The sequence below is a fragment of the Acomys russatus genome, chromosome 11 (genome assembly GCF_903995435.1).
Source record: "Acomys russatus chromosome 11, mAcoRus1.1, whole genome shotgun sequence".
NCBI lineage: Eukaryota > Metazoa > Chordata > Mammalia > Rodentia > Muridae > Acomys > Acomys russatus.
In genome coordinates, this window is record NC_067147.1 from 61,254,318 (window position 1) to 61,281,689 (window position 27,372).

The window sequence follows — 27,372 nt, forward strand, 5'->3', positions numbered from 1 at the left end:
TGCCACCACACCCACCCAGCCCTACTTCTGTTGTTGTAACTAATGGGAAAACATTACTTTTCTCATTGCTCTGCCAAAGCACTTGAAAAGGACATGCAGGGACTGGGGGTTTATTTTGGCTTAAGAAGGTACAGCTTGTTATGACAGGGAAGGTTGGCAACCAGATGGGAGGTCACAGTGGTCACAGCAATCACAGCGGTCACCATGGTCACAGTGCTCACAGCGGTCACCATCAGGAAGCAGAGAGACAAATGTCTAAGCCCCTGTTGCTTTTACTGTTTTTCCCATCTGGGGCCTCAGCCCACTTAGTGTGGGCTTTCTCATCTCAAGAGAATCTAGAAGCCTTCACAAATCCGCCCAGTGACATATCTCTAAACTGACCATCAACACAAACAGTCACAAGCTACCAAAACCAAACTGCAACCTCCCCTTAGCCCCTCCCCCACTGTGCGGAGATCTGGAGATCAGGAGCTCCATGAGGCTGATGTAACTGTCTCCATGCTGAGGCTCTGAAAATTCAAATCTAATAAGAGAGATGAACACAGCTGTTTATATCCTGTGTGCACTGTAGTGTTTTCCAACGTTGCATTTGTGACCCAGGAATGGCCAGGAAGGATTTCCCTAAACTTACAACAGAGTCAGAAATACACATGGAAAGATGAGATTTGAGGTCATAGGAGGGATATTGGAAACAGAGATGCAAAAGAAACACAGAGGAAAGAACAAATGACAAAGGTGTAGACAGAGAAATGTAAAGAGAGTGCAATGAAACAGAGACAAAAGACAAAGAGAGAGCACAGGATGGGACGTGTACACAGACACAGAGACACAGGGACGGGGAGGGTAGATGGAGGCAGCAACTGAAGTGACACGGCTGTCCCATCAGTTACATGTAGCCATAAGGTTGTTGTCAGTTTAAACTCTGATTTCTGTCTCAGTGTTGTGCAAACACTGCTCCAATTGTTCTCTGATATGTCAATAAAGCAGCTTACAGCCAATTGTTGAGCAGGAGAGAGAATGGGGCTGGACTTCCTGCCAGCCAGGGGAGGAGGAGCTAGAGGAGGAAGTAGGGGAGTCAGCCGCAGGGAGAGGTCCTAGAGACGTCAGGAAGAAGCTACAAAGTGCAAGTGTTACTGGGATGTTCGCTGGGAATAAGACAAAATAACATAGGAGGTTAGGAACAGACTGAAACTTCTCAGATTGTGTTGTATAGCTTTATAAATAAATATGAGTCTCAATTATTTGTGTGCTAGCCACGTTAAGAAACAAGTTAAGAGAACAAACAGTTATATAAAAATAACTTCAAAAAATAGTTTGCTAACAAGGGGAAAATTTACAATGATCTAGCAAGAAATTGTGTAGAAAATAAGACTATAAAACAGTTTTTTAGTTCTGTTCAAAAAGAGAGAAGCTGAAGTTTCTAAGACAAGAGCTCCCAGCTTCCTGATTAGACTGAGCTCCCATCCCTACCCCCATCCCCACCTCCACCTCCCACAGAGCATCAGGGCCTCCAGCCTGCTGCAGAAAAATAAAAACTGATACATACAAACCCCACACAGGCAGGGTTTTTGTTTGTTTGTTTGTTTGTTTGTTTAGCTCTAAGGAGGAAAAAAAGTGGCTCTTTAACACAAGCAAGCTTCTCAAAGTCAGACTTTCCTAGCCCAAACAGGAAGCTAACAAATAACTTCCCAGAGTAGAGGAGGGGTCAGGATCCAGTAAAAGAAGGAAAAAAAGACAGAAAGACAGGAAGAAAAAAGAAAGAAAGAAAGAGGAAAGGAAAAAGAAAAAGCCTCTCCCTGGAAGCAGAAGGCTGAGACAGACTGAGAAGCCTCAAGCCTCTGAACTGGGAAGGTCTGGAAGGGAATCTGGGTCTAAGACAGTAAAGCCATTAGGGAGAGGTTCTGAGATTAAGGAAGATTATTTTCTAGGTTGAAAAGATGGAAGACACAGAGACACAGTGCATCTGGATTCCATTTGAGTTTGTGTCAATTAGCATACAAATAATTTCTTCAGTGAAGATTTGGGTGTTGTATATGCACTTTGGGAGAGGTCAGAATAAGACACACTTGGAGAAAGAAGAGACTGAGAAGTTTGATGCTAAATTAAAGACCATAGAACAGAAGTTGGAGGAATCTTTCAATCAAAATAGGGAACCTTCAGAAAAATGCAATCTGGATCTTAAAGTGACATCAGAAGAGTTAGTTCCAGATGAGGAAAATCCACAAAGGCTGGAAGAAATTGCAGAATGGAGGCCCACTGAGATGCTGGATAGAAAGGCTTTGGCTATAGCCAACATGCTCAGACCGGATATTGTGTGTGTACTGTCAAGGTTCAATTACTGGCTGAAGGTCTATAAGTGTTGGGCCCTAGAGTCCACTCGGGAGTAGGGTTGTCACAAGAGACCACTCAAACACCACAGATGCAAAGAGCAAAGGTTTATTGCTGGCACGGCAGGGTACCTCAGCACTCGAGAGGCCAAGGACCCCGAGTAGCTGTTACAGACTGCTTATAAAGACTAAAACCGCAAGCCAGGGGGAGGACCTGACCTTTAAGCTGATTGGGTGGGCTGCTGTATCTGAGGTATGTGAGCAGGATGATCGGCTGGAGACAGAGAGTGGGCCGTGTGGGGGGCTTTCTAGGGTGTTTTCCTGGAGCTGCAGGTGGCGTTTTGTTTTTCTTGTTTTTGGAACTCCAGGTGGTGTTTGTTCTGCCAATTCTGGGAACTGAGGTGGAACTAGGGCAGGGGTCAATGGCCCTGAGCTTTAGGCTTTTCATAAGCTATAGCAGAAATACAGATCCCATTTGGTGTTGCCTCTGAACAAGGTCATACAGTGGGTGTGTGCTCCATTTAGCAGAGTTTGGAGAGCTGAAATATACGCACCATGTCATAGTTTCAAATTCAGAATTCCAATGGGCTTTTGCCTTAAATTCTGGAGAGCATTGTTCTAAGGTTATACATTTGTTAGAGATGGTGGCTGTCTTGGAGATGCCTTTGCAAATTGGGGCTGATGGTGCTTCAGCACTTACAGCCATTGGAATACCACAAGGTTTTAGACATTATGACATGAAATCTGTTACAGATATAAATTATAATCTTATAGATCAAACAATTATTAAACGATCTAACAATAATTTTAATAGGGTGGTCACTAAATAAAAGGGGGATATAGCTCCCCATAATAAAGTAAATGATTTTTTAATTTCAAAATTATTATATATGACAGGTAGCACACCTGCTAAGGTACACTGGGTTTTAGAAAGGATTGCTGAATCAGACCAGCATGTAAAGGTCCTAATTCCAATACGGAAGACAGGAACTGTGTTGTGTTGAGGAGAATATGCTCTTCTCTCAGGAGGAAACAAACAAAAAACATGTATTCCAGACAGACTGATAGAAATCAGATTTGACAGGGAAGATCTCCTGAAGATCTTGGCTTCACACAGAAGGGAAGAAATCAAGTAGACCAAGCAGAGCTCTTCCTGACAGAGAATGGAGCATTGTTAGCAGATGGAGCTCAAGGCTCTCTAGATGCAAGATGCCTGTCTGCCATTTCTGGAAAAGGTTCAGACGTGTTTTAACAACAACTAAATTACGAAAAATGATGAACAAGGCTTTGCTTGTTCACAACTGACCCAAAACTAAAATTTGTTGTTTCTTTGCTTGATTTTTGTCTGAAGGTTTTGAGTTACAATGATATGGAATTGAGAGGCAGATCTCTGAGTTCTGGGTCAGCCTGATCTACACAATAAAATCCGGGCGGGAACTCCCTGCTGATGAGTCCCCTATAAAGACAGCCTGGGATTGAAAATGACAAATTATTTCTTAAAGTTACTATGTAAGTTCCTTTTTCTTAATAATGGATGCTATGTCCTTACTGATCTAAAAGATAAGTACACATCAATGTTAGGGTTATGTGGGGAGAAATGATGTCGCACTGCTCTAAAAGGCCAGACGACCTCCTTAGAAAGTGGGGCTCCCATGGGAGAACTGGTGCCAAAGGCCATTTTGGTCTGAGATTTATGTTCTGTTGTTCAATGTAATGACCCAAAGTTAGGCTGGGAGACAAACATGCAAGCTGCATGCCTCCCACACTGATAAGCTTTTAATGCTGACTGCGTTGAGGTGTCACACTGCTCTGGCAGCTGGCTTATCCCTTTAAACATGAGACATTTTCTTTTCTTTCTTTTATTTTAGATTTATTTATTTATTATTATATATACAGTGCTCTGCCTGTATGCACACCTGCAGGCCAGAACAGTGCATCAGATCTTATTGTAGACGGGTGTGAGCCACCATGTGGTTGCTGGGAATTGAACTCAGGACCTCTGGAAGAGCAGCCAGTGTGTTTAACCTCTGAGCCGTCTCTCCCGTCCCCAACATGAGACATTTTCACGGGGACAGGTGACAGTCACACCTGATGCAAAGAGACACAGGGGACTATATAATTGGCAAAGTTAGTTAGGTCTCAAAAACCCAAAGGCTACAATTCATATGGAGAAAAGGGACAAAAATAGCCGCAACAAATGTAAAACTCCAGGTATAAGACGCCTAGGGTATGCTTAAACCCTAAAATTAAAAACATTTATATGAAGTTTATTTAAATCATATGCCTTGTCTATTGCTCGTGGCAACCAGCTTGCCTCTCACAGAGACAGGTAGGCTCTGTTTCTTAACAATTAAACTTTATTATACAACCCAACTAGCTTACACAAGAGGGAAAAAAGAATGAACCTTCCGGTATCCATGGGACGGGTCCTTAAGTGTCTCTGGCTTGCGTGCAGGTCCAGCCTGTTCGCTGATCCACGTGTGCTCAAGCCCAGTCTCAACCTGCTGCAGCTCTCTCTTCTCCGCCTGTCTGTGTCATGTGTGAAGGGTGGTCTCCTTCTCCCATTGAGGGTCAATTAGAAAAACAATAGTCCAGGTGGAGCCCCCAGGTCTGCTTCCTGAATTCCAGGCCCAGGATGGCTCCACCCAGTCTATCATAAGGTATCCATGGGGTGCCCAAGGGTAAAGCCCGCCAAGACTGCTTCCACCTGTGACAGAGCTTACAGTCTTTCCCACAGAGACAGGTAGCAGCTTGGCCTAATACAGCAGGTGCCTGAGAGCCCAGAAAAGGATATATAGATCAATACATCCTTGCTTTGATTTCAACATGATAATGGTAATATAATCCCCTTTGAGAGAGGTCAAAACAAAATAGACATAGATGAAAAGGACTGTTAAATTATATCAGTCTATACTTACAGACTTATATACTTCAACCTGCAGACCAAGCAGGTAACACAGTTTGTCAATCCTTCCACATGGGAACAGCTCTTCTCAGACATGTCTCCAGCCAGGACTGTGACTGTGCTTGGCCTATAGATCTTTGGCTGCAAAACCCTCAGGACTTATCATGTCAGTCTTTTAAATAGCATATTTAAAAATTTGTTTTACACTTCTTCTTCCTCAGGAAAACACCAAATGGTGGATGTGAAAGACCCCCGAAGGGAGACCCTCACTCAAGCCCCGGGATGGCGCGCACCCAAAGACACACAAACAACCGTCTTGCTGTAAACGCACGAGGCAGTTTATTGGCGGAGCTCCGGGTCGACACGTATCTCACGCAGGAGACAGAGGGGTTGACCCAGAAGCCCAGGGTTATATGGACAAAGATTGGGGGGAGCGGGAAGTTTTGGCACGGCCACACACGATTGGTTGTTACAACCATTTGAACATCAGCAAATTGGGTAGGCAGATCTGGGGTAAGGTCAGACTTAGTCACACGGGAGCAGTCCTCAGTTCCTGTTTTCCTCGGAACCCGAGGGTAGATGTTTATCTGAGCTAACAACACACCTGGTTAAACTCAAAGGTGGAACATTGTGTGCGGGCCTCAAAGGGGATTAAGCAAACACCATAAGATTGGATGAGGGGTCTTGGCTCATTACTCACTCGATCATGTCCGGTACCTGTTTCTCTCAGGAATTTGTCCTTGTGTACCCTCCCTATCTTTTATGGCCAGCAGGTCCCTGGAACACTCAGTAGGTCTTTGTTTCCTAGCTTTGTGACTTATCATCTGGGGCCTTGGGCTAGCAAACCTGCTGACCTGCATCTCAACTATTTGGGCTTATGAGTTAGAAAGCTCTGCTGTTCTGGTTGCTTTAATGCCAATTAAAAATTCTCTCTCTCAGATGACGCTGGTGCAGTGGAACCGGGCCCAGGATTAGGAGGCAAGGCGGCTTCCGTGGAGGATTCGGCAGAGGCCGAAGACAGGAAGTGGATCCCCGTCACCAAGCTGGGCCGCCTGGTTAAGGACATAAAGATCAAGTCCTTGGAGGAGATCTACCTGTTCTCCCTACCCATTAAGGAATCCGAGATTATTGCCTTTTTCCTGGGCGCATCCCTAAAGGACGAGGTTCTCAAGATCATGCCAGTGCAGAAGCAGACATGGGCTGGCCAGCAGACCAGGTTCAAGGCTTTTGTCGCTATTAGGGACTACAATGGTCACGTTGGTCTTGGTGTTAAGTGTTCCAAGGAGGTAGCCACTGCAGTCCGAGGGGCCATCATCTTGGCCAAGCTTTCCATCGTCCCTGTGTGGATAGGCTACTGGGGGAACAAGATTGGCAAGCCACACACTGTTCCATGCAAAATGAGAGGCCGCTATGGCTCTGTTTTGGTCCTTGTCATTCCTGCTTCCAGAGACACTGGCATTGTCTCAGCTCCTGTGCCCAAGAAGCTACTGATGATGGCCGGTATTGATGACTGCTACACATCAGCCAGGGGCTGTACTGCCACCCTGGGCAACTTTGCCAAGGCCACTTTTGATGCTATCTCCAAGACCTACAGCTACCTGACACCCGACCTCTGGAAAGAAACTGTGCTCACCAAGTCTCCTTATCAGGAATTCACTAATCATCTTGTGAAAACCCACACCAGAGTGTCTGTTCAGAGGACCCAGGCTCCATCTGTGGCTACCACATGAGGGTTTTTACAAGAAAAATAAAGTGAATTAATTCTGTTAAAATTTTTTGTTTTACAAAGAATCATCTTTAATCGAATTGTGCTTAGTGCACAGCCCATACATATATTAATATATATTTGAACATTTATATATTTTGTAGAGAAAGAGGACCAGACACCAAAAGCAGCCCAGGTGATCCTACCTCACAGATGGCCTCAATGACAAAGTTTCCTTGAAAATCTCCATCTGGGACAATTTCAAATCCAGCACCAGACTGTTCTAGTGAGGACATCAGTTAATTTCTGAACTTTCTCAGCATCCAGATGCTGGACAGCAACACTTATCACTAGCATCCTTAAGACTGGACAACATCTCAATTTTCTTGAGCTCTCAAAAAGAAAAACTATGTTCCAAATCAGCAGGAAGCAATTTAAGAAAGTTAGGCCCCATTCCCAAGAGAGGATGGATGGATTTTGGTCATTCTATGGGTGAAAGATGTCTGTTATTGTTTAAAGGGGCTGGTTATAGAGATGATAAACAAAAGGGGAGATTATTGAATCTACTTTGAGAACAAAAAAACATTAATAAGCCAAAAATCTTACGTTGGAATAGCTCTTTGTATTTTGTTACCTATGTAATTCTTAAAACTGCAATGTTGAGTTCTAGACTTTTTGGCAGCTGCTGTCACCAACTCTTTAGGATAAATAAGAAATGAACATTAGCTGTCAGACAACCAAACTCACATTCATGTTAGATACTAGTTTAGTTAGTTACAAAAAATATGTTTTCTAGATTGACAAATGGAAAATATCTAGAAACAAGCAATTCAGGTAAGACAAAAAGACAGATGGTCTTCAAACACCCCAGAATATGACATTTAAGGATTCTATTAACTCGAGGCCTTTTTGACAGTGAGATGGGTCTGCTCCTGGCCGCACCTGTTCTACTTCAGGGAGCTCAAAGGCTTCACATGTGGCTACAGGGTGAGAAGATGCCTTTCCTCAATTACAGACAGAACACTGTCCAAGCAGGACAAACCGGATGCAGGAGACCTAACTGCTGAGCTTTGCAAGGACAGGGTAGGCAAGTCCTTTATAATTCCTGCTTCACAGAAAAGTCTGTCAAATATTCTGAGCCAGAAGCTGAAGATGACGCTCCAATGTTACAGCGTCCAGGCAGCTCAATATCGCTGTCATTTCTATGCTTTTGGAAGCTGCTTGCCTGCACTTCCTAAATACTTAGGTAATATTTATTCCTTCCTACGTCTCTGATGGGGTTGAAGACTAGATAGCTATAGTCTCAGTTAAACTTAAATCGTTTAGGAATGACAGAAATTGATAGTAAAATACTTTCTCTAAGAATATCAAATGTATGAATATAAATCTTAGCTGATGGTTTTCATAACTGTTATTATTACATATATTTTGTTATTGTAAGAGTGTCTTAGACTAAAGGGGGGCTGTAGGCATAAGGTTACTGTGAATTTCAAATGTGCTCATTCCTGCAGCAGGCTGGGGTGACAACAGCACACTGAACATTATGAAGATGGGACATGTTGGACCTGTCTCCTCTGCCCACCCTTGCATGGAGCCCAGGATGCTTCTGGTAGACTTTGTGTAGAAACAGCTATGTCCAGCCACAGTTTGACTGGGTCGCCATGTCTCACATGACTCCCACCCACCCTGCTCAGTTACAGAGGTTCAGGATACAAATAATTCAGAATATGTTTAATTATGAAAAAGAGACAAATGTTTTCAGCACATCTCTTCAGCAGCCTGGTGGGACAGCAGAGACAGAAAGCCTGGGGTCTGCCCAGATGGTGCTGGGGGACACGGACAGATAGAGTCTCTGGAATCAGCCCAGGACAGAGGCAAAGACAGAGCCTTGAGGACTCGGGGATCACAAGAGCTGAGCGGGGTACACTAGCACCATGCTAGACTCTGAATCAGAGCATGGTAGGCAGGCTGGCACAGACAGCAACTTGGGGACATGCAGGCCTTGCAGTGTGACAGTCAAAATGCTCTCGTGAGTCACTGTAGGAGCCCTGTGGGAGAGAGAGAGGGAGCAGTCGTGGGAGGGGGAGAGAGAGGGAGTGGTCACAGGAGGGAGAGAGAGAGAGAGAGGGAGTGATCACAGGAGTGCCCAGAAGATGCCTGCCTCTCCTGAATCCCATAGAGTTGGACAAAGAAAGTGGTGTCCTGCCCATGCCACCCCCTTCCCACCACCTGAGCAGAGGTGACGGCAGCTAAAGGGAGGACAGAGCTTCACAGGACACAAACGTGGGGGAGGTGGAAGAGAAGCCACCACCCTCCCAGGGAATATGAAGGATCGGATCTTCTGGTAAGTCAGAGGGGTCCGTCTCCTCTGCAGGACTATCAGCCTCTTCCCGCCACTGTCAATGTCCAATGTCTCCAGTGTGGGGCACAGAGCAGACAACATCTTCGTGTCTAAGCTCATGGCTCAGGCTCCACTCAAGTGATGGTGGCAAAGTCCTGCTTAGGGACAAACCCTGGAGCTTCCCAGAGACACCAGCTGCGACACTCTCAACCCCACAGCAGAGGCAGACTATGAACCAGGACTGTGCCCAGCATACCTGCCTCACACCTTCCCCTCACACCTACACCCCTGCCTCACACCCTCCCCTCATGCCCACATCCCTGCCTCACATCCTCCCCTCATGCCCACACCCCTGCTTCACACCCTCCCCTCACACCCACCACCCTGCCTCACACCCCTCACACCCTCACCCCTGCACCACCCCCAGATGAGAGCTGAAATGTTACCTGCTGGGGGAGGCCCTCGTGGTCCTACAAAAGGAAATCACATAGAGAAAGGGCTTGTTATAAAGACAAGGGCTCTCTCATGCAGCCTGCGGGGTGGTGGGTCATGCAGCTCAGCTGAACTAGTTCCCTCATCATCTGTATTCACTAAGACCCTGAGCACTGTCTCTCCCTCCCCCAAGGTTGAAAATGCCACCGGGAGGAGGGAAACTGAGGCCCATGGTCTCTCATTGGTGGAAACTTGTGGAAAGGAACCAGTGAGAGTGGTGGACAGTGACAGAAGTCACAGAATGAGCTCCACCGTGGCTCTGTGGCTGTCACACAATGAGAAAAATCAGATTCCAGCGTCTCCCCTGGGACCTCCCGTGTCCTCCTGACCCCAGCACAGCTCCTTCCTTCACTATAGCCCACCAGCCTCAGTTTCCCCAGAGCTCCTCACCTTTCTGACTCCGGTGACGGATGAAAAGTCCAAGTCCGAGGAAGATCAGCCCAAGCACGAAGCCTCCAACGCCACTTAGCATCTTGCTCTGGGCAGACTCAGACCGTGCCCCTGGGGAGCAGAGCCCAGTGTCAGCTTTGTCCCCACAGGTCACAACAGCCCTGACTGGAAGCTGAAAGGCCAGCCTGAGCCATCTGAGATGAAAGAGGTGGGGAGAACCAGTTCTCTGTTCTGACCCAGGGCAAGGAAGAGCCAGGAGATCCAAGCACAGTGATGGGGGAGGGGCTAAGTGGGTGTTTGCACCTCACAGACTTATCTAAAATACCCAGTCACAAGGTATCATTGTCAATTCCTCTGGATATTAGGGACAAGTTCCAGGCCCCAGTGTACATACTGACCTCCTAGAACTACTGTCTGGAAAGACAATTAGGTCGGGGCTCTCTGATGCCCCGAGTTGAGAGGTGTGCTTTCCTGTAGCTCTCAGCTCAGTAGTGCAATCAGACCATTCAGGACAGAGGATGGGGCATGGGGTGGGGGTGGCATCAGACAGATGAGGTAACAACAGCTAAAACCCCAAGCCATGTGAGGCCCATGGTGAAAGAAAGTTTCCTCACTCCACTCCACCGTGACGGGGCTCTGCAGGCTGGCGTGCTCCACGTGGCAAATGTAGACATCTCCCCGCTGAGGGGTCATCTCCAGCATGACCAGGACCTGGTAGGTCCAGTCCCCGTTCTTAATAAGCTGTGTGGACGAGACCCCCGCCGTCTCCTCCTGGCCATTCCGGAACCAGCGCACTTTGATCCGGGCTGGGTAGAAATCCGTCACCGAGCAGACCAGCTGGTTGTGGTGGTTGAGGGCCTCTGTCCTGGACAGGGAGATGGCCACCTGCGGCTGCTCTACAGTAACAGGAAAGGTGCTGAGTGAGACAAGGGTCATGTGGATAAAATGTGTGGCCATGTGAACATTCCCCACAGGGAAGAGGCAGGGGGGAACACCTGGGTTCTAAAACCAAATTAAGATTAACTCCACAAATATAAATTTAACAATCACTAGGAAAATATATAAAGTGAAGCCAGATGGTGGTGGTGCACTCAGGAGGCAGAGGCAGGAGGATCTCTATGAGTTCAAGCCTGGCCTACAGAGTGAGTTCTAGGACAGCCCGAGTACACAGAGAAATCCTCTCTATAAACCCTCAAAAATTAAAATAAAGTGGTTTTCTAAACAAAACAAAAAAGACAAAAGAAAAATTGTGGTTTCAGATTTATGATTTTTGAAAAAAAATTGCAAAAATAACTCCAATGCAACGTCACTTCCTTCATCTCCTCCGACTGTCACACGCAGTAGGGCAGACGTCTTTCCTGACTGACTTTACACACTGCGCCCACTACCTCAGCAGCCTTTTTCTGGGTGGGCGCCCTTTTCCTTCAGCGCGAGCACAGCGTACATACTTGTGTTCTCTCATTTTCTCCTTTCTCTCTCTCCCTGCCCCACCGGCCCCGCTTTCTTTCCACAGTCAGGAGTGTTAGTTGCTGGCTGCCATCACAGCATTGCCTTGTGTGAGGAACAACGATTTCAGTTGACTATCAGGGCTAACCATTCCCGCCGCTGTAATGTGCCACAGTGCCCTGTCCCTCGTCCCTGAGTGGCACTGACAGGCGGCCCAGCTGCAGGGCAGGAGGTCTGAGGGGAGCTGGGCCGCACAGGGCAAAGGGCAAAGGGCGGAGGTGAGACAGGAGGGAGACCCCAGGCAGGCACGGAAAAGGCTGCGGCAGCTCCTCGCGCTGGGGACTGTGGCTGTGGTGTCCCCTCCGCGGCCGGCTCGGGCCCACGCCCCCCACGGCCCCCACTTCCCCCCCCACGGCCCCCACGGTCCCCACTTCCCCCCCCACCGCCCCCCAAGCCCGCCGCGGCTCCCACTTCCCCCACCCACGGCCCCCACGCCCCGCCGCGCTCCCGCGGGCCCGCCCCGCGCTCACCGAGCCGCCGCAGGGAGGTGGGGACCTCCGTCTCCTCGTAGTTGTGTCTGCACACCGTGTCCAGCTCGGCCCGCTTCCGCTCCATGATGTCCTTCTGGCTGTTCCAGTACTCGGCATCCGGCCGCCCCAGCTCGGTCACCGCGCGGTACTCGCCCACGTCGCTGTCGAAGCGCACGAACTCCTCCCCGTTGTAGATGAGTCTGTCCACACCCCGCATGCGCTGCGTCCCGTTGGTGTAGTAGCACAGGCCCAAGAACTGGAACACGAAATCCCCTGCGGGCGGGCGGCGGGCGCGGTCAGCCGGCAGCGCAGACCCCAGCCCCGCGGCCCCCGCTCCACGCGTGGGGGCGACGCGGTCTCCAGGGGCCGCCGGGACCTCGGGACGGGCAGTGGGTGGAGCCGCCCCCGCCACACCCCGTGCGCCCAGCGGGTCGGAGCCTCCAGTGCGACCCGGAGCTGCCGGCTCCTCAGAGACGGTTCCATGCGCGTAAGGAAGAGCGCGGGGGAGGGAGTCGAGCGACCGAGCTCGTCCTCATAAAAATACTCCTCAGGAATTTGTGAATTGTACGCGGTGCGTTAAAAAAAAAAACAACAAAAAACTTAACCGTTGCGGTTTTTAAAATTAAGGAGCACCCTAAGTTGGGTGGGAAAGACGGGGATGGGTCCCAAAACTGTACGAAATTCTCAACGAACTATATAACTATGATCGAAAGAATAATAGAACATTCGTCTGTTTCTGCTACGCCCACGGAGCCGCGTGAGCCGCTCCTGAGTGCAAAGGCTCTGACCCCCCAGCCCGGGCGGCGACCATTCTCAGGGAGCCCTGAGTGCGAACCGGGCAGCCGAGAACCCGGGCAGCCTGTGGAGCTCCTGCTGGGCGGTCACCCCAGAGGCTTAAGTTTAACTGCCAGAGGGAAGCCACCACCGTGCGCGGGCGACAGGACGGCTGCGGCTTTACAAAAAGTACTCTCGCCATGTGAATCATGTATTTCTCTTCTTTGCCCAGTGTTTTCCAGGAAATTCAATTTACCAACCCAGCGTCTGAGTCCTCGGTTCCATTTGACCGAGAAATAAATTTAGACTCCTTGACTGCTGGCTTCCCTCAGGGTTGGATGCCCAGAGTTTGCCTCTCCAAAAGTTCCACTCCACGCCAGGAATTTTCCTCAAATACCACAAGACCCTCGCTGACCTGTTTCCCCGTCTCAGAATCCAGCGTCTCCTCCAGAGAGGGCGCTGGGGTGGGGAGGGGAGGGGAGTCCCCAGGTGGAGGACGCTGGTGCTGTAAACCCCGCTGTTTCCTCACACTCGGCCCCTGCTTCTCTGCCTTCTCCGTGGTGGTGATTTAAACCGCCGCCTCCTCTAATAGGCCAGGCTCGGCTTGTGCGCAGCACGATCCTAACTTCAATATTAGATCATAGAAATGAGAGTGTAGCCTCGCCCTCTCCTCAGAGAAAGGAAGTCTATGCTTACCATCCCCCACATCCCAGGCCCCCAGGGCCCCCAGAGTGCAGCTCTGAGGAACCTTGCCCCGCACTTACGTGGGGAGTCACTGCCCTCGGCGGCGCCCGGGCTGCTCAGCGCGGTCAGCAACACCACAGCCGCTGCAAGCAGGAGGCCAGGGACCTGCAGAGCCATCTCGAAAAGGTAACGGCAGTCACCAGGACTCACACCTGCTGTGCCCCCTTCAGAAATAAAGTCTGTAGCCGCCCAGGGCGATCTGTAAGCCTAGGGTGTGAGGGTAGGTCCCATGAGAGGAGCCAATCAGCGCTGGAGCTGAAGCGCGTCATCTGTCTCCGGGCAGACTTTGTTTGCAAAGGCTCTCTTTGCAGGGCATGTCTGTATCTTCAAGAGCCCCCACAGGATGGACATTTGAGGTGATGTTCCTCTTAGCTACAGAGGAAACTTTTCCAAACTGCTGTTTGGGGTTTAAAGAACCAAAAGAGAACAGTGACTCAAATCTAGTCTCACTTTGGGATACTTACTTAAACTCTACTGTTATATACTGAGCGGGGTTTTAGTGGGGAAATAAGTGGGGCCACGTATTAGGGGACAGAGAGACTGTCTCATGTTATGTCTGGCATGCTGAGGGGCCTCAGGTGAGACGACAGAGTCCTTAGGGAGTCGCTGAGCCTCTTTCTAACCCTGGACTCCCTTTGTAAAATGTCAGCCGCGCTCTGTGCACTGTGCACCTACATTTTGATGCGCACACACCGAGGAGTCGTGTGATGTGGGTCATAATGAAAAGGTTGAACTGCCGCGTGTGCACGGTGGGAACAGCAGGCTAATAGCCCTGCTGCCTCATGCATCTTCCTTATGCACAAGTCTGCTGCATTCGTGATATTCCAATGAAAATAGATGAGAAGTTAATTAATCCAGCTTTTCTGTTATGAATTCTCCTGCTGTTTAAATCCTCCACAATCATGAAATAGGTCCACTGATGTATGTCAGAGAAAAAAAAAAACAAAACAAAACTCCATAACCACTTGTAGCTTCCAGATGCAGCTGCCTGGCATGTCAAGGATAAAAGGGCCACGATGTGAAACAGTGGCTTCAGGGAATGTCCACAGGCTTATTGCAGGACGCCAGCCTGAGCAGCAGAGTCGTCAGTGTGCCTCCAGCACGGCTCTCCTCAGGTGCACACCACTAATTATCCCTCAGCTGGAGCGGGGCCTGGCAAACGCCAAGGACTAAACCGTTCCACCACAGTTTTACACCCTACTTATACGGGGGGGGGGGGGGGGAGCAGGACCTAAAAGCAGAGCTGACCAGGGAAAGGAGGAAGGGGAGAGACGGGGCATCAGAATGTCCTGTCCTTTGAGGGCTCTGGCAGGTGACCTGCAGCGTTGCTGGGGTCCACCCTGCAGGCACTGATGCAGAGAACCAGAGAGGGATGCCCTGGGCTCCCACCAGCATGGACACAGATCTCCTCAGCCTACGCAGGGAGCATAAAGGAGAAACAACAAACTCAGGTGTGGACTGGGTTAGCAAACAAACTTGGCCGTTCAGGGACCTTGGTGATGGATGTTCTTGGTGCCCTCAGCCCCCACCTCAGCCCTCCACACAATAAGCAGAGGTCTCTGCCTCCCCTGCTCCTCCCCTAAGGGGAAAGCTCTGTCCTGGGCTGTGTCCAGGGCTGTGTCCAGGGCTGTGTCCTGGGCTGCGTCCTGGAACTGTGAAGGGAGGCCTGAGTCACACAGGGGATTCCCAGCTCTCCCAGGCCTCTTCACACAGGCTTTTCACCTAGCAACAAAGCTGTCATCAGGAGCCTTTTTTCTGATTGGCTAAAATCACATTGGCAAGCCAGGGCCTTGGGCTTCTGCCAGCTCCTTCCACCTAGCCCAGCCTTCTCTGGAGTCCTCTGCAGGGCCCATGTCACTCCTGTGTCACACAGGAACGCCACCCACTACTGTGCTGGCTTGAAAGGAGGGGAATCCCAACACCACATCCCACGGAGCCCTCCCTGAGTCAAGCTGTGGTCCTGGGGCGGGGGATGGGGGACAGAGCACTTAGACTGAGGGCTGTGTGGACCCCACCTGGCTGCAGAAGACAAACTCCATTAAAAGTGGCCAAAGTTCACCGGGGACATCGTCAGTTCCATAGTGTAGAGGAAAAGAGATGTGGACGCAGGGCAGGAGAGATGGCTCAGTGGTTAAGAGCGCCGCCTGCTCTTCCAGAGGTCCTGAGTTCACAACCATCTATAATGTAATCTGATGCCCTCTTCTGCAGATAAAGCACTCATATGCAATAAATAAAATAAATAAATCTTAAAAAAAAAAGAAAAGAAAAACAAAGCAAAATAAAAATAAAAAAAAAAAAAAGAGAGAGAGAGAGACGTGGACGCCTTCCAGGGAGCTCAGGAAGAAACCCTCTCCTCAGCCAGCATCCCTCAGATCAGTGGAGTTAAGTGTGACACCAGTAATCAATGTGTCAGCAAAAGGGTTGCCCAGGACCCTCTCACCCGCAGCTGCTGACAACACTACAGTATGGTACAGTATGGTACAGTGCAGTATAGTATGGTACAGTGCAGTACAGTACAGTATAGTGTGGTGCCGTGCGGTATAGTACAGTGCATTACAGTATAGTACAGTGCATTACAGTATAGTATAGGATGGTATTGTGTTGTATGGTACGGTGCAGTGCAGTACAGTGCAGTATAGTGCAGTACAGTACAGTATAGTGTTGTGCCGTGCGGTATAGTACAGTGCATCACTGTATAGTACAGCGCATCACTGTATAGTACAGCGCATCACTGTATAGTACAGCGCATCACTGTATAGTACAGCGCATCACTGTATAGTGCAGCGCATCACTGTATAGTGCAGCGCATCACTGTATAGTACAGCGCATCACTGTATAGTGCAGCGCATCACTGTATAGTGCAGCGCATCACTGTATAGTGCAGCGCATCACTGTATAGTACAGCGCATCACTGTATAGTGCAGCGCATCACTGTATAGTGCAGCGCATCACTGTATAGTGCAGCGCATCACTGTATAGTGCAGCGCATCACTGTATAGTGCAGCGCATCACTGTATAGTACAGCGCATCACTGTATAGTGCAGCGCATCACTGTATAGTGCAGCGCATCACTGTATAGTGCAGCGCATCACTGTATAGTACAGCGCATCACTGTATAGTACAGCGCATCACTGTATAGTGCAGCGCATCACTGTATAGTGCAGCGCATCACTGTATAGTGCAGCGCATCACTGTATAGTACAGCGCATCACTGTATAGTACAGCGCATCACTGTATAGTACAGCGCATCACTGTATAGTACAGCGCATCACTGTATAGTACAGCGCATCACTGTATAGTACAGCGCATCACTGTATAGTGCAGCGCATCACTGTATAGTACAGCGCATTACTGTATAGTACAGCGCATCACTGTATAGTACAGCGCATCACTGTATAGTACAGCGCATCACCAGCGCATCACGTAGTACAGCGCATCACGGTATAGTACAGCGCATCACTGTATAGTACAGCGCATCACTGTATAGTACAGCGCATCACTGTATAGTACAGCGCATCACTGTATAGTACAGCGCATCACTGTATAGTGCAGCGCATCACTGTATAGTGCAGCGCATCACTGTATAGTGCAGCGCATTACTGTATAGTACAGCGCATCACTGTATAGTACAGCGCATCACTGTATAGTACAGCGCATCACTGTATAGTACAGCGCATCACTGTATAGTACAGCGCATCACTGTATAGTGCAGCGCATCACTGTATAGTGCAGCGCATTACAGTATAGTGCAGCGCATCACTGTATAGTACAGCGCATCACTGTATAGTACAGCGCATCACTGTATAGTACAGCGCATCACTGTATAGTGCAGCGCATCACTGTATAGTACAGCGCATCACTGTATAGTGCAGCGCATCACTGTATAGTGCAGCGCATCACTGTATAGTGCAGCGCATCACTGTATAGTGCAGCGCATCACTGTATAGTGCAGCGCATCACTGTATAGTGCAGCGCATCACTGTATAGTACAGCGCATCACTGTATAGCAGCGCATCACTGTATAGTGCAGCGCATCACTGTATAGTGCAGCGCATACTGTATAGTGCAGCGCATTACGGTATAGTACAGCGCATCACTGTTATAGTACAGCGCATCACTGTATAGTACAGCGCATCACTGTATAGTACAGCGCATCACTGTCTATAGCAGCGCATCACTGTATAGTACAGCGCATCACTGTATAGTACAGCGCATCACTGTATAGTACAGCGCATCACTGTATAGTGCAGCGATCACTGTATAGTACAGCGCATTACTGTATAGTAACGCGCATCACTGTATAGTACAGCGCATCACTGTATAGTGCAGCGCATCACTGTATAGTACAGCGCATCACTGTATAGTGCAGCGCATCACTGTATAGTTACAGCGCATCACTGTATAGTACAGCGCATCACTGTATAGTACAGCGCATCACTGTATAGTACAGCGCATCACTGTATAGTGCAGCGCATCACTGTATAGTACACCGCATTACTGTATAGTGCAGTGCATCACTGTATAGTGCAGCGCATCACTGTATAGTGCAGCGCATCACTGTATAGTGCAGCGCATCACTGTATAGTGCAGCGCATCACTGTATAGTACAGCGCATCACTGTATAGTGCAGCGCATCACTGTATAGTGCAGTGCATTACAGTATAGTACAGTGCATTACAGTATAGTACAGCGCATCACTGTATAGTACAGCGCATTACTGTATAGTACAGTGCATCACTGTATAGTGCAGTGCATCACTGTATAGTACAGTGCATCACTGTATAGTGCAGTGCATCACTGTATAGTACAGTGCATTACTGTATAGTACAGCGCATTACTGTATAGTACAGCGCATTACTGTATAGTGCAGCGCATTACTGTATAGTACAGCGCATTACAGTATAGTACAGCGCATTACAGTATAGTACAGCGCATTACTGTATAGTGCAGCGCATCACTGTATAGTGCAGCGCATCACTGTATAGTACAGCGCATCACTGTATAGTACAGCGCATCACTGTATAGTGCAGTGCATTACTGTATAGTGCAGTGCATCACTGTATAGTACAGCGCATCACTGTATAGTGCAGCGCATCACTGTATAGTGCAGTGCATCACTGTATAGTACAGTGCATTACTGTATAGTGCAGCGCATCACTGTATAGTGCAGCGCATCACTGTATAGTACAGCGCATTACTGTATAGTACAGCGCATTACTGTATAGTGCAGTGCATCACTGTATAGTACAGTGCATTACTGTATAGTACAGTGCATTACTGTATAGTGCAGTGCATCACTGTATAGTACAGTGCATTACTGTATAGTACAGTGCATTACTGTATAGTGCAGTGCATCACTGTATAGTACAGTGCATTACTGTATAGTACAGTGCATCACTGTATAGTACAGTGCATTACTGTATAGTACAGCGCATTACTGTATAGTGCAGTGCATTACTGTATAGTACAGCGCATTACAGTATAGTACAGCGCATTACAGTATAGTACAGCGCATTACTGTATAGTACAGTGCATTACTGTATAGTGCAGTGCATCACTGTATAGTACAGTGCATTACTGTATAGTACAGTGCATTACTGTATAGTACAGTGCATTACAGTATCGTGTCGTATGGTGTCGTATGCTGTGTTGATAGGACAGTACGGGTGCTCCTGAGTTCTCCCTAATAAAATGTATATAAGCAGCTGCCCCAGAGTAATTTACATATTTTCACTATCCCACTCTTGAGCAATGAGTTACATTAACTTTCATTATAAATAGGAAATGTATTTTATTATAACGCATGTTTCTCTCTTTAAGTAGCATTTTAGAAAATGCAAAGAAGAGTCATAAGGGCACCAGAGTTAGTGCAGAGAAAGCCATTTCAACTTCAGAAGATTCAACTTTACTTACAGGAGGAGCGCCCGCCACAGGCCGCTGGCGGGAAGCAGAGCGGTTTGTAACATGCCTGCGGTCTTTGCCAACCTGTGCATACACCACTTTCTGCTTTACGGCTTTGATCTTGAACTGGCTACAAACCCCACATGTCAAAGCTGTGGTTCCCACCAGGGCATTAAGAAAGAAGACAGGGCCATTAGGAGGTGGCGCCTAGAAGGGAATCAGTCACCCCCTGGGTGTGTTGGGGACACAGAGGTGCTGGCCACTTCCTCTTTCCTTCCCTCCAGACTATCATGAAGTGAGCAGCTCTACCTCTGTGTCCCATGTGATTATCTGCCTCATACAACACAAAGGAATGGGACAAAAGACCATGGGATAAAACATCTGAACTGGGAGCCAAGCAGGCTTTCCACCTTATAGACTGACTCTGATGACAATATAGACTGACTCTGGTGACTATATAGATTGACTCTGATGACCATATAGATTGACTCTGATGACCATATAGACTGACTCTGATGACCATATAGACTGACTCTGATGACCATATAGACTGACTCTGATGACTGTATGGACTGACTCTGCTTATCATATAGACGGACTCTGATATGGACTGACTCTGATGACCATATGGATTCTGATGACTATATGGACTGACTGATTATCATACAGACTGACTCTGATATGGACTGACTCTGATGACCATATAGATTGACTCTGATGACCATATAGAGTGACTCTGATGACCATATGGACTGACTCTGATGACTGTATAGACTGGTTCTGATGACCATATATACTGGCTGTAGGATCAATTTTCTTAACAATTACATTTTATTACCAACTTATTGTCCAAGAGTACCTCACTTATAACCCAACTAACCTAAAAAACAGGAAAAGGAGATTAAAGAACACAGTAATGAAACCATAAGGATATCAGTTCCGAGGAACGATTCTCCTGGCGTAGTCAGCAGGATTTCTTCTGCTGGAACCTGGAACAACCAGAACCCAGAACCTCAGCAGGAGCCGGAGCCCCAAACCCTTCCCTCAAGCAGTTCTCTCTAGGAGCATCTCGAAGTAGAGCGATGAACAGCCAAAACTATCCCAAGTCTCCAAAGGCCCTGCCTCTTGTTTTTGGCTCACATTTGTATCTCCTCTCAGAATTTGTTCAAGGATGTTTTCAGCTGGTTAACAACCAATCTCCCCCACAGAGTGTGGCTTCAGATTCTATGTGAGAGATAATCATGTTTTTTGTGTTGATCTCAAGTGTGGGATGGGGAACAGACTAGGGAGAGAGCAGGATTTGAACCACTTCATGGTGGAGCTTGGATGTTGCCAGCTGAAAACATCCTAGTAGAGACTCTGCAAGGATATATATATACATACATGAGCCCAAATCAAGAGGAAAGAGAGGACTTGGGATTGTTTGGCTGTTCATCCCTGCACTTTGAAAGACCTTCCTAGAGAAAACTGCTCCAGAGAAGGGTTCAAGACTTTGGGCTCCAGTTGAGACTCTGGGCCTCGGCTGCTGTTCCAGGCTCCAGCAGCCGCCTTGGTTGAATTGTGGGTTTGCTGAGGGCCTGCTGACTACGCCAGGAGAATCATTCCTCGTAACTGAGATTGTTACAGTATTTTGTATCTGTTCGGCCTACAAAGCAAATAGCTGCCACAGAGAAACTAAAACGTACTTTAAAGCTGCTGGCACTTTGCCAGGCAGAGTCTGAACTGATTCAATCTGCTCGTAAACTAAACAAACTACTCTAAACCTTATAACATAGATATATTCCAAGTACTTGCCACTATGACCCCTGGGCCGGTCCCGGTCCAGTTCCCACCGTCCTCCCAAAAACTCCCCCCCTTCTCTTCAAACTTTTCTCCTCCCCTCCAGGAAGTCCCGCCTTCCACTTCCTGTCCTTCTGCCAGCAGATTGGCTAAACAGCGCATTATTGATGGTTGATACATTCACTCAGCATTCCTCCACAGGAGATCCTGAAGGTTTCATTATTCTAGCCTTTAATATCCTTTTCTTGTTGTTTGGGTTAGTCGGGTTGTAAGTGAGGTACGCTCTGTTAGGAAGTCCATAATAAAATATAATTGATAAGAAAATTGAATATGCAAGATTCCCAACCTGTAGTGTTCTCACTGTGCACATCGGCAGCCATGCCTGTAGAGCTGTCGCTGTGACATCGGCAGCCATGCCTGTAGAGCTGTCACTGTGACACTGGCAGCCATGCCTGTAGAGCTGTCACTGTGACACTGGCAGCTATGCCTGTAGAGCTGTCGCTGTGACACTGGCAGCCATGCCTGTAGAGCTGTCACTGTGACACTGGCAGCCATGCCTGTAGAGCTGTCGCTGTGACACTGGCAGCCATGCCTGTAGAGCTGTCACTGTGACATTGGCAGCCATGCCTGTAGAGTTGTCACTGTGACATTGGCAGCCATGCCTGTAGAGCTGTCACTGTGACATTGGCAGCCATGCCTGTAGAGCTGTCACTGTGACATTGGCAGCCATGCCTGTAGAGCTGTCACTGTGACATTGGCAGCCATGCCTGTAGAGTTGTCACTGTGACATTGGCAGCCATGCCTGTAGAGCTGTCACTGTGACATTGGCAGGCATGCCTGTAGAGCTGTCACTGTGACATTGGCAGCCATGCCTGTAGAGTTGTCACTGTGACATTGGCAGCCATGCCTGTAGAGCTGTCACTGTGAAAATTGGCAGGCATGCCTGTAGAGCTGTCACTGTGACACTGGCAGCCATGCCTGTAGAGCTGTCACTGTGAAAATTGGCAGCCATGCCTGTAGAGCTGTCACTGTGACACTGGCAGCCATGCATGTAGAGCAGTCACTGTGACACTGGCAGCCATGCCTGTAGAGCTGTCCTTGTGACACTGGCAGCCATGCCTGTAGAGCTGTCACTGTGAAAATTGGCAGCCATGCCTGTAGAGCTGTCACTGTGACACTGGCAGCCATGCATGTAGAGCAGTCACTGTGACACTGGCAGCCATGCCTGTAGAGCTGTCCTTGTGACACTGGCAGCCATGCCTGTAGAGCTGTCACTGTGACACTGGCAGCCATGCCTGTAGAGCTGTCACTGTGACATTGGCAGCCATGCCTGTAGAGTTGTCACTGTGACATTGGCAGCCATGCCTGTAGAGCTGTCACTGTGACATTGGCAGGCATGCCTGTAGAGCTGTCACTGTGACACTGGCAGCCATGCCTGTAGAGCTGTCACTGTGAAAATTGGCAGCCATGCCTGTAGAGCTGTCACTGTGACACTGGCAGCCATGCATGTAGAGCAGTCACTGTGACACTGGCAGCCATGCCTGTAGAGCTGTCCTTGTGACACTGGCAGCCATGCCTGTAGAGCTGTCACTGTGACACTGGCAGCCATGCCTGTAGAGCTGTCACTGTGACATCGGCAGCCATGCCTGTAGAGCTGTCACTGTGATATTGGCAGCCATGCCTGTAGAGCTGTCACTGTGACGCTGGCAGCCATGCCTGTAGAGCTGTCACTGTGACACTGGCAGCCATGCCTGTAGAGCTGTCACTGTGACACTGGCAGCCATGCCTGTAGAGCTGTCACTGTGAGACTGGCAGCCATGCCTGTAGAGCTGTCACTGTGACACTGGCAGCCATGCCTGTAGAGCTGTCACTGTGACACTGGCAGCCATGCCTGTAGAGCTGTCACTGTGACACTGGCAGCCATGCCTGTAGAGCTGTCACTGTGACACTGGCAGCCATGCCTGCCTCTCATGCTCACTTCCCATGTATTTGATTTTACCTGTTAGGTGGCTGCTCAAGCAGACACCAGGCACGATGAGGACTCTGAGCCATCCAATGTGACTTGGAACAGGTTCTTTAGCCCACCCTTACCTGCTTCTTCATCGCTAAATGTGTTTGTTTGGTTTTTTTGGGGGGGCGTGTTGTTTGTTTGGTTGGGTTTTTTGGGTTGTTTTTGTTTGATTGTTTTGGGGGGAGGGTTGGTTTTTCGAGACAGGGTTTCTCTGTGTAGCCTTGGCTGTCCTGGAATCACTTTGTAGACCAGGCTGGCCTTGAACTCACAGAGATCTACCTGCCTCTGCCTCCCGTGCACCACGACACCTGACATCTCATCCCTAAATGTGACTGGTGATGGTCGTAATGCCGTCTCAGAGGATCAGTGCCATCACTTGGTGAGTCACTATTTCTAAGTGGACAGCAAGGCAGCTGGCAAGAGGCTCCCTCCCCACAGTAAAAGCAGAAAAAACAGCATAGATGAGAGACAGCAACGTGAGACACCGCGGGGCCTGGTAACGCACCTGCTCATGTGTCTGACACAAAAGGACACTCGTGGACTTGGGAACAGGGTCCCAGTTCCAACAGCACATGACAGAAAGAAGCCAAGTTTGATTTTGGGTTTTGTTTGTAATGTTTTAGTAAAGGACTGGACAGAAAATCAGTTTTCTCTTGAATTCTACATGCCCCCCCTAGACTCCTTGGGGTCACGGAGGCTCCAGCTGCTTCCCCTGTCCCTGATCTCTTCCCACCCCAACCCTGAGCTAACCAGCCAGCCAGGGAATACTGCGGACTCAGAAGCTGCTCACTACGGGTCACTTTCTGTTCACTGATTAGCACTAAACCAGGAACGCTCACGCGGGCGACTCTGAGTCAGCCCGTCCCACCGACTTTCCTCCTGGAGGCACATTAAGGTGGGGACACTGGTTACTTCTACAATAGCTAGAGCTGGGCCACCGTGACCTGATTGCGACTTAACAGTAGCTTGTGTCCCCCAAACCTTCACTCGTCCTTGTCCCCCTTGAAACCGGGATGTTTTGTGGACACACGAGCAGGACACTCGAGGCCTGCACACGGGGAACTTCCCACAGCGGTTTCCCTTCCCCCAAACTCGAACATTTAAACCTCACACTCACCACTAAAGCTGAAGGAAAGACACTGACAACAAATAGGCTTCACAAACGCTGGTCTCTGCTCCAGCCAACGAGAAGGGCCTGTGAGGCAGCATCATCGGTCTCCGGCAGACTAAGTCACCAAGAAGGCCCGCAGGACGCACAGGAGTGCATTTAGGGGAAAGCGGCATAAAACAAGTTATAATTACCAGGAAGTTACTGGGATGGTGTGTCCTATTCTAACATTCAAAGAAACAACCAAAATCCCAAGAATATTGAGAAACATTTTTGGGGAATTTTTTTGTTTTTGTTTTTGCTTTTTTTTTTTTTTTTTTGGTTTTTTGTTTGTTTGTTTCTTTTCGAGACAGAGTTTCTCTGTGTAGCCTTGGCTGTCCTGGACTCTCTTTGTAGACCAGGCTGGCCTCGAACTCAGCGATCCGCCTGCCTCTGCCTCCCAAGTGCTGGGATTAAAGGCGTGCGCCAACGCACGGAGCTATTAAAAAACATTTTAAGATTCATGTTTTACTATTGTGTGTGTGTGTGTGTGTGTGTGTGTAAGTGAGTGTGCCCTACTGTGGACACTCGTGGACTTCAGACTTGGATTCCCTCCCTTCACCAGCTGCTTCCTGTATGCCGACTGTCCACACCATCGCGCCCTTGTGACACTTCACGCAGGTTGGCTACTTGCTCATTGGTGGTGAGCTGGTACCCGGTTTCCACACTGTTCACACTTCGGATGGTTTGCACACTCGTGCAACAAAAACCCCAACCTCTGTTTTCTGTCACGCGGATCCACCCTCTCCTCCTGAAGTCATCGGAGGATGCTGTCTTCCATCAGTGACCCGCTCCCCGCACCCTGCTGTGATCTGCCAATCCCTCTGCAGCCCCTGGGGCGCCGAGTTCTCTCCAGCATCGACGATTCTCGCCTCCAGTTCTTTCCTGCAGTCAGGCCGCTTCGTTATCACCGCTCTCCACGGACTCAGAGGGCCGCGATGGAGAGCCCGGGCACCACGCCCTCCGTCTCCTGCCTACTTCCCGTCTTGAATCACAACCACCCCTAACGGCTCGCGGGATGTGCCCCTGGGCTCTCGTGCTTTCTTCTTGTTGTTTCAGCTTTCCCTGTTGTGGATTAAGCTACCACAGTGCTTTTCATGTCCCCAGGATGGAACGCCTGGCAGAACCAAGGATGGAAAGACTAACTTGCTCACCGTTAGGAGGCGCCGGGTCCACCATGGCGGGCGGGACATGGCGCGCTGTGTGTGTATATGGCAGTTTCCTCAGCAGCAGCTTCAGCCTCCTGCGCAGATCAGGAAGTGGACTGGAACCGGAAGCGGATGTCGCCTTCAAGGTTCACCGTCGGCATCCGCTTCTGTTCCATAGGCCACTGTCCCTACGGTTCCTCAACCTCCCAAAAACAATGTCCTCCAGCTGGTGACCCCATGTCCAAACATGCGCTCCCGTGTGGGACATTTCACACTGGAACCTGGGCAGCTGTGGTCCGTCTTGGGTTTTTATAGGAGATGGGGTATAGATTCAGGTTTTCTGTGTGTAGATACTTATTTCCCCACAGGATGCTTTAGGTCTAGATAGAGATATGATACAGATACGGAATATCGATGATATATAGACGTTATAGATCTCATAGTGATCTATCAGTCAGTCGCAAAGAGTTTCTAACTACCCCTGGGTCTTGGTCTGGAAGCTTCTAGCCTCCTTACAATCTAATTCTCTCCAAGCCTGAACCTTGAAGGTGTCAGCTTCCAGCCTCCCTCTGCTAACTAGATCTAGAATGTTCAGCCTTCGAGACTTACTGCTGAATAAATTCAAGAAGCCGGCCACCATAGGAATTCGCGGCCTTTTTAACCTAGCCTCGGCCCCTCTGCTATCTCTCTGCCTACCCGGCAGTCTAACGCCTTGTCTCTCAGTCTCGCTGGAGGTCACAAATCTCAGTGACGGTTCCACTGAATTCCACAACTCTGATTTATGCTGTTTTGTTATGCATTTCTTCTGTTCATTTGGGCTAAAACTAATATTTATGTTCTAGTTTCCTAAGATAAAATCCTAGACAGTTGACCTGAGCCCACCCTCATTTCTGGCCTGTGTAGCACTCCTACTGTTGATGGAAACACTGTAGGATGTTGTGTTTTTCATCCATTACAAAATACTTTTGGAGGGGTGGTGAGGACACGGTTTCTCTGTGGAGCCCTAGCTGTCCTGGAACTCACTCTGTAGACCAGGCTGGCCTCGAACTCAGAGATCCGCCTGCCTCTGCCTCCCGAGTGCTGGGATTAAAGGTGTGAGCCACCACTTTTAAATACTTGTACTGATTTCTCCTGTGCCTTATTCAAAAGAATTTCAGTTTTTCCCTTATGAATCTTTGGTGATCTCTTTTGCATTAAATTCTAATTTAATTTCATTTTTGTCAGCAAATAAATATCCTAGCTTGCTTTCTGCTGCTGTGCTAAAATTCTGGCCAAAACCAGCTTGGGAAGGAAAGGGTCCATCATGAAGGAAGCCACGGCAGGATCGCGGAGCCTGGAGGCCGGAGCTCGAGGCCGGACCCTGAAGGCAGGAGCAGATGCAGAGGCCATGGGTGAGTGCTGCTCACTGGCTTGCTCCTCCTGCCTTGCTCAGCCTGTTGTCCTATAGAACCACCTGCTCTGGGTGGCTCCACCCACAATGGGCGGGGCCCTCTTCCATCAATCATTAATCAAGAAAAGCCCCACAGACTTGCCAGCAGGCCTCTCTGATGGAGGCGGTTCCTCAGTAGAGTTTTCCTCTTCCCAGGCGACTTCAATTTGTATTGTTGACAAAAAGTAAATATCACAGAAAACTTTGTGTGATTTGAATCCTTACAAATTCATCAGTCCGTAAATATCCCCAACGAAAACATTTGATGTAATTCAGGGTCCATTCATGTAAACATTACCCAGT

General features: G+C 48.8%; 2 protein-coding genes across 2 annotated transcripts; one reads left to right on the forward strand and one right to left on the reverse strand.

The window, feature by feature from the left end:
* Positions 1–1,047: 1,047 nt before the first annotated feature.
* LOC127195931 (40S ribosomal protein S2-like) lies at positions 1,048–6,962 on the forward strand (the record flags this gene model as incomplete). Its single annotated transcript, XM_051153565.1, has 2 exons — positions 1,048–1,066; positions 6,241–6,962. Coding segments are annotated over 2 exons (741 nt in total), but the record flags the coding sequence as incomplete, so codon positions are not given.
* Positions 6,963–8,971: 2,009 nt separating this feature from the next.
* Positions 8,972–13,811, reverse strand: LOC127195089 (rano class II histocompatibility antigen, A beta chain-like). The gene is made up of 5 exons (XM_051152529.1): positions 13,675–13,811; positions 12,137–12,409; positions 10,775–11,056; positions 10,161–10,271; positions 8,972–8,985 (listed from the first exon to the last, which is right to left on the reverse strand). The coding sequence occupies exons 1-5, from the start codon at positions 13,769–13,771 to the stop codon at positions 8,972–8,974; spliced, it is 777 nt and encodes a 258-aa protein (XP_051008486.1). The 5' UTR covers positions 13,772–13,811.
* Positions 13,812–27,372: the final 13,561 nt, after the last annotated feature.

Excerpts from the sequence above, each read along its gene's own strand:
- LOC127195089 (XM_051152529.1), bottom strand. The coding sequence starts at position 13,771 with ATGGCTCTGCAGGTCCCTGGCCTCCTGCTTGCAGCGGCTGTGGTGTTG. Across the intron at positions 12,410-13,674 it reads CGAGGGCAGTGACTCCCCAC|GGGATTTCGTGTTCCAGTTC; the intron begins GTAAGTGCGGGG and ends GCCCGCCCGCAG. Across the intron at positions 11,057-12,136 it reads CACCTCCCTGCGGCGGCTCG|AGCAGCCGCAGGTGGCCATC; the intron begins GTGAGCGCGGGG and ends CTGTTACTGTAG.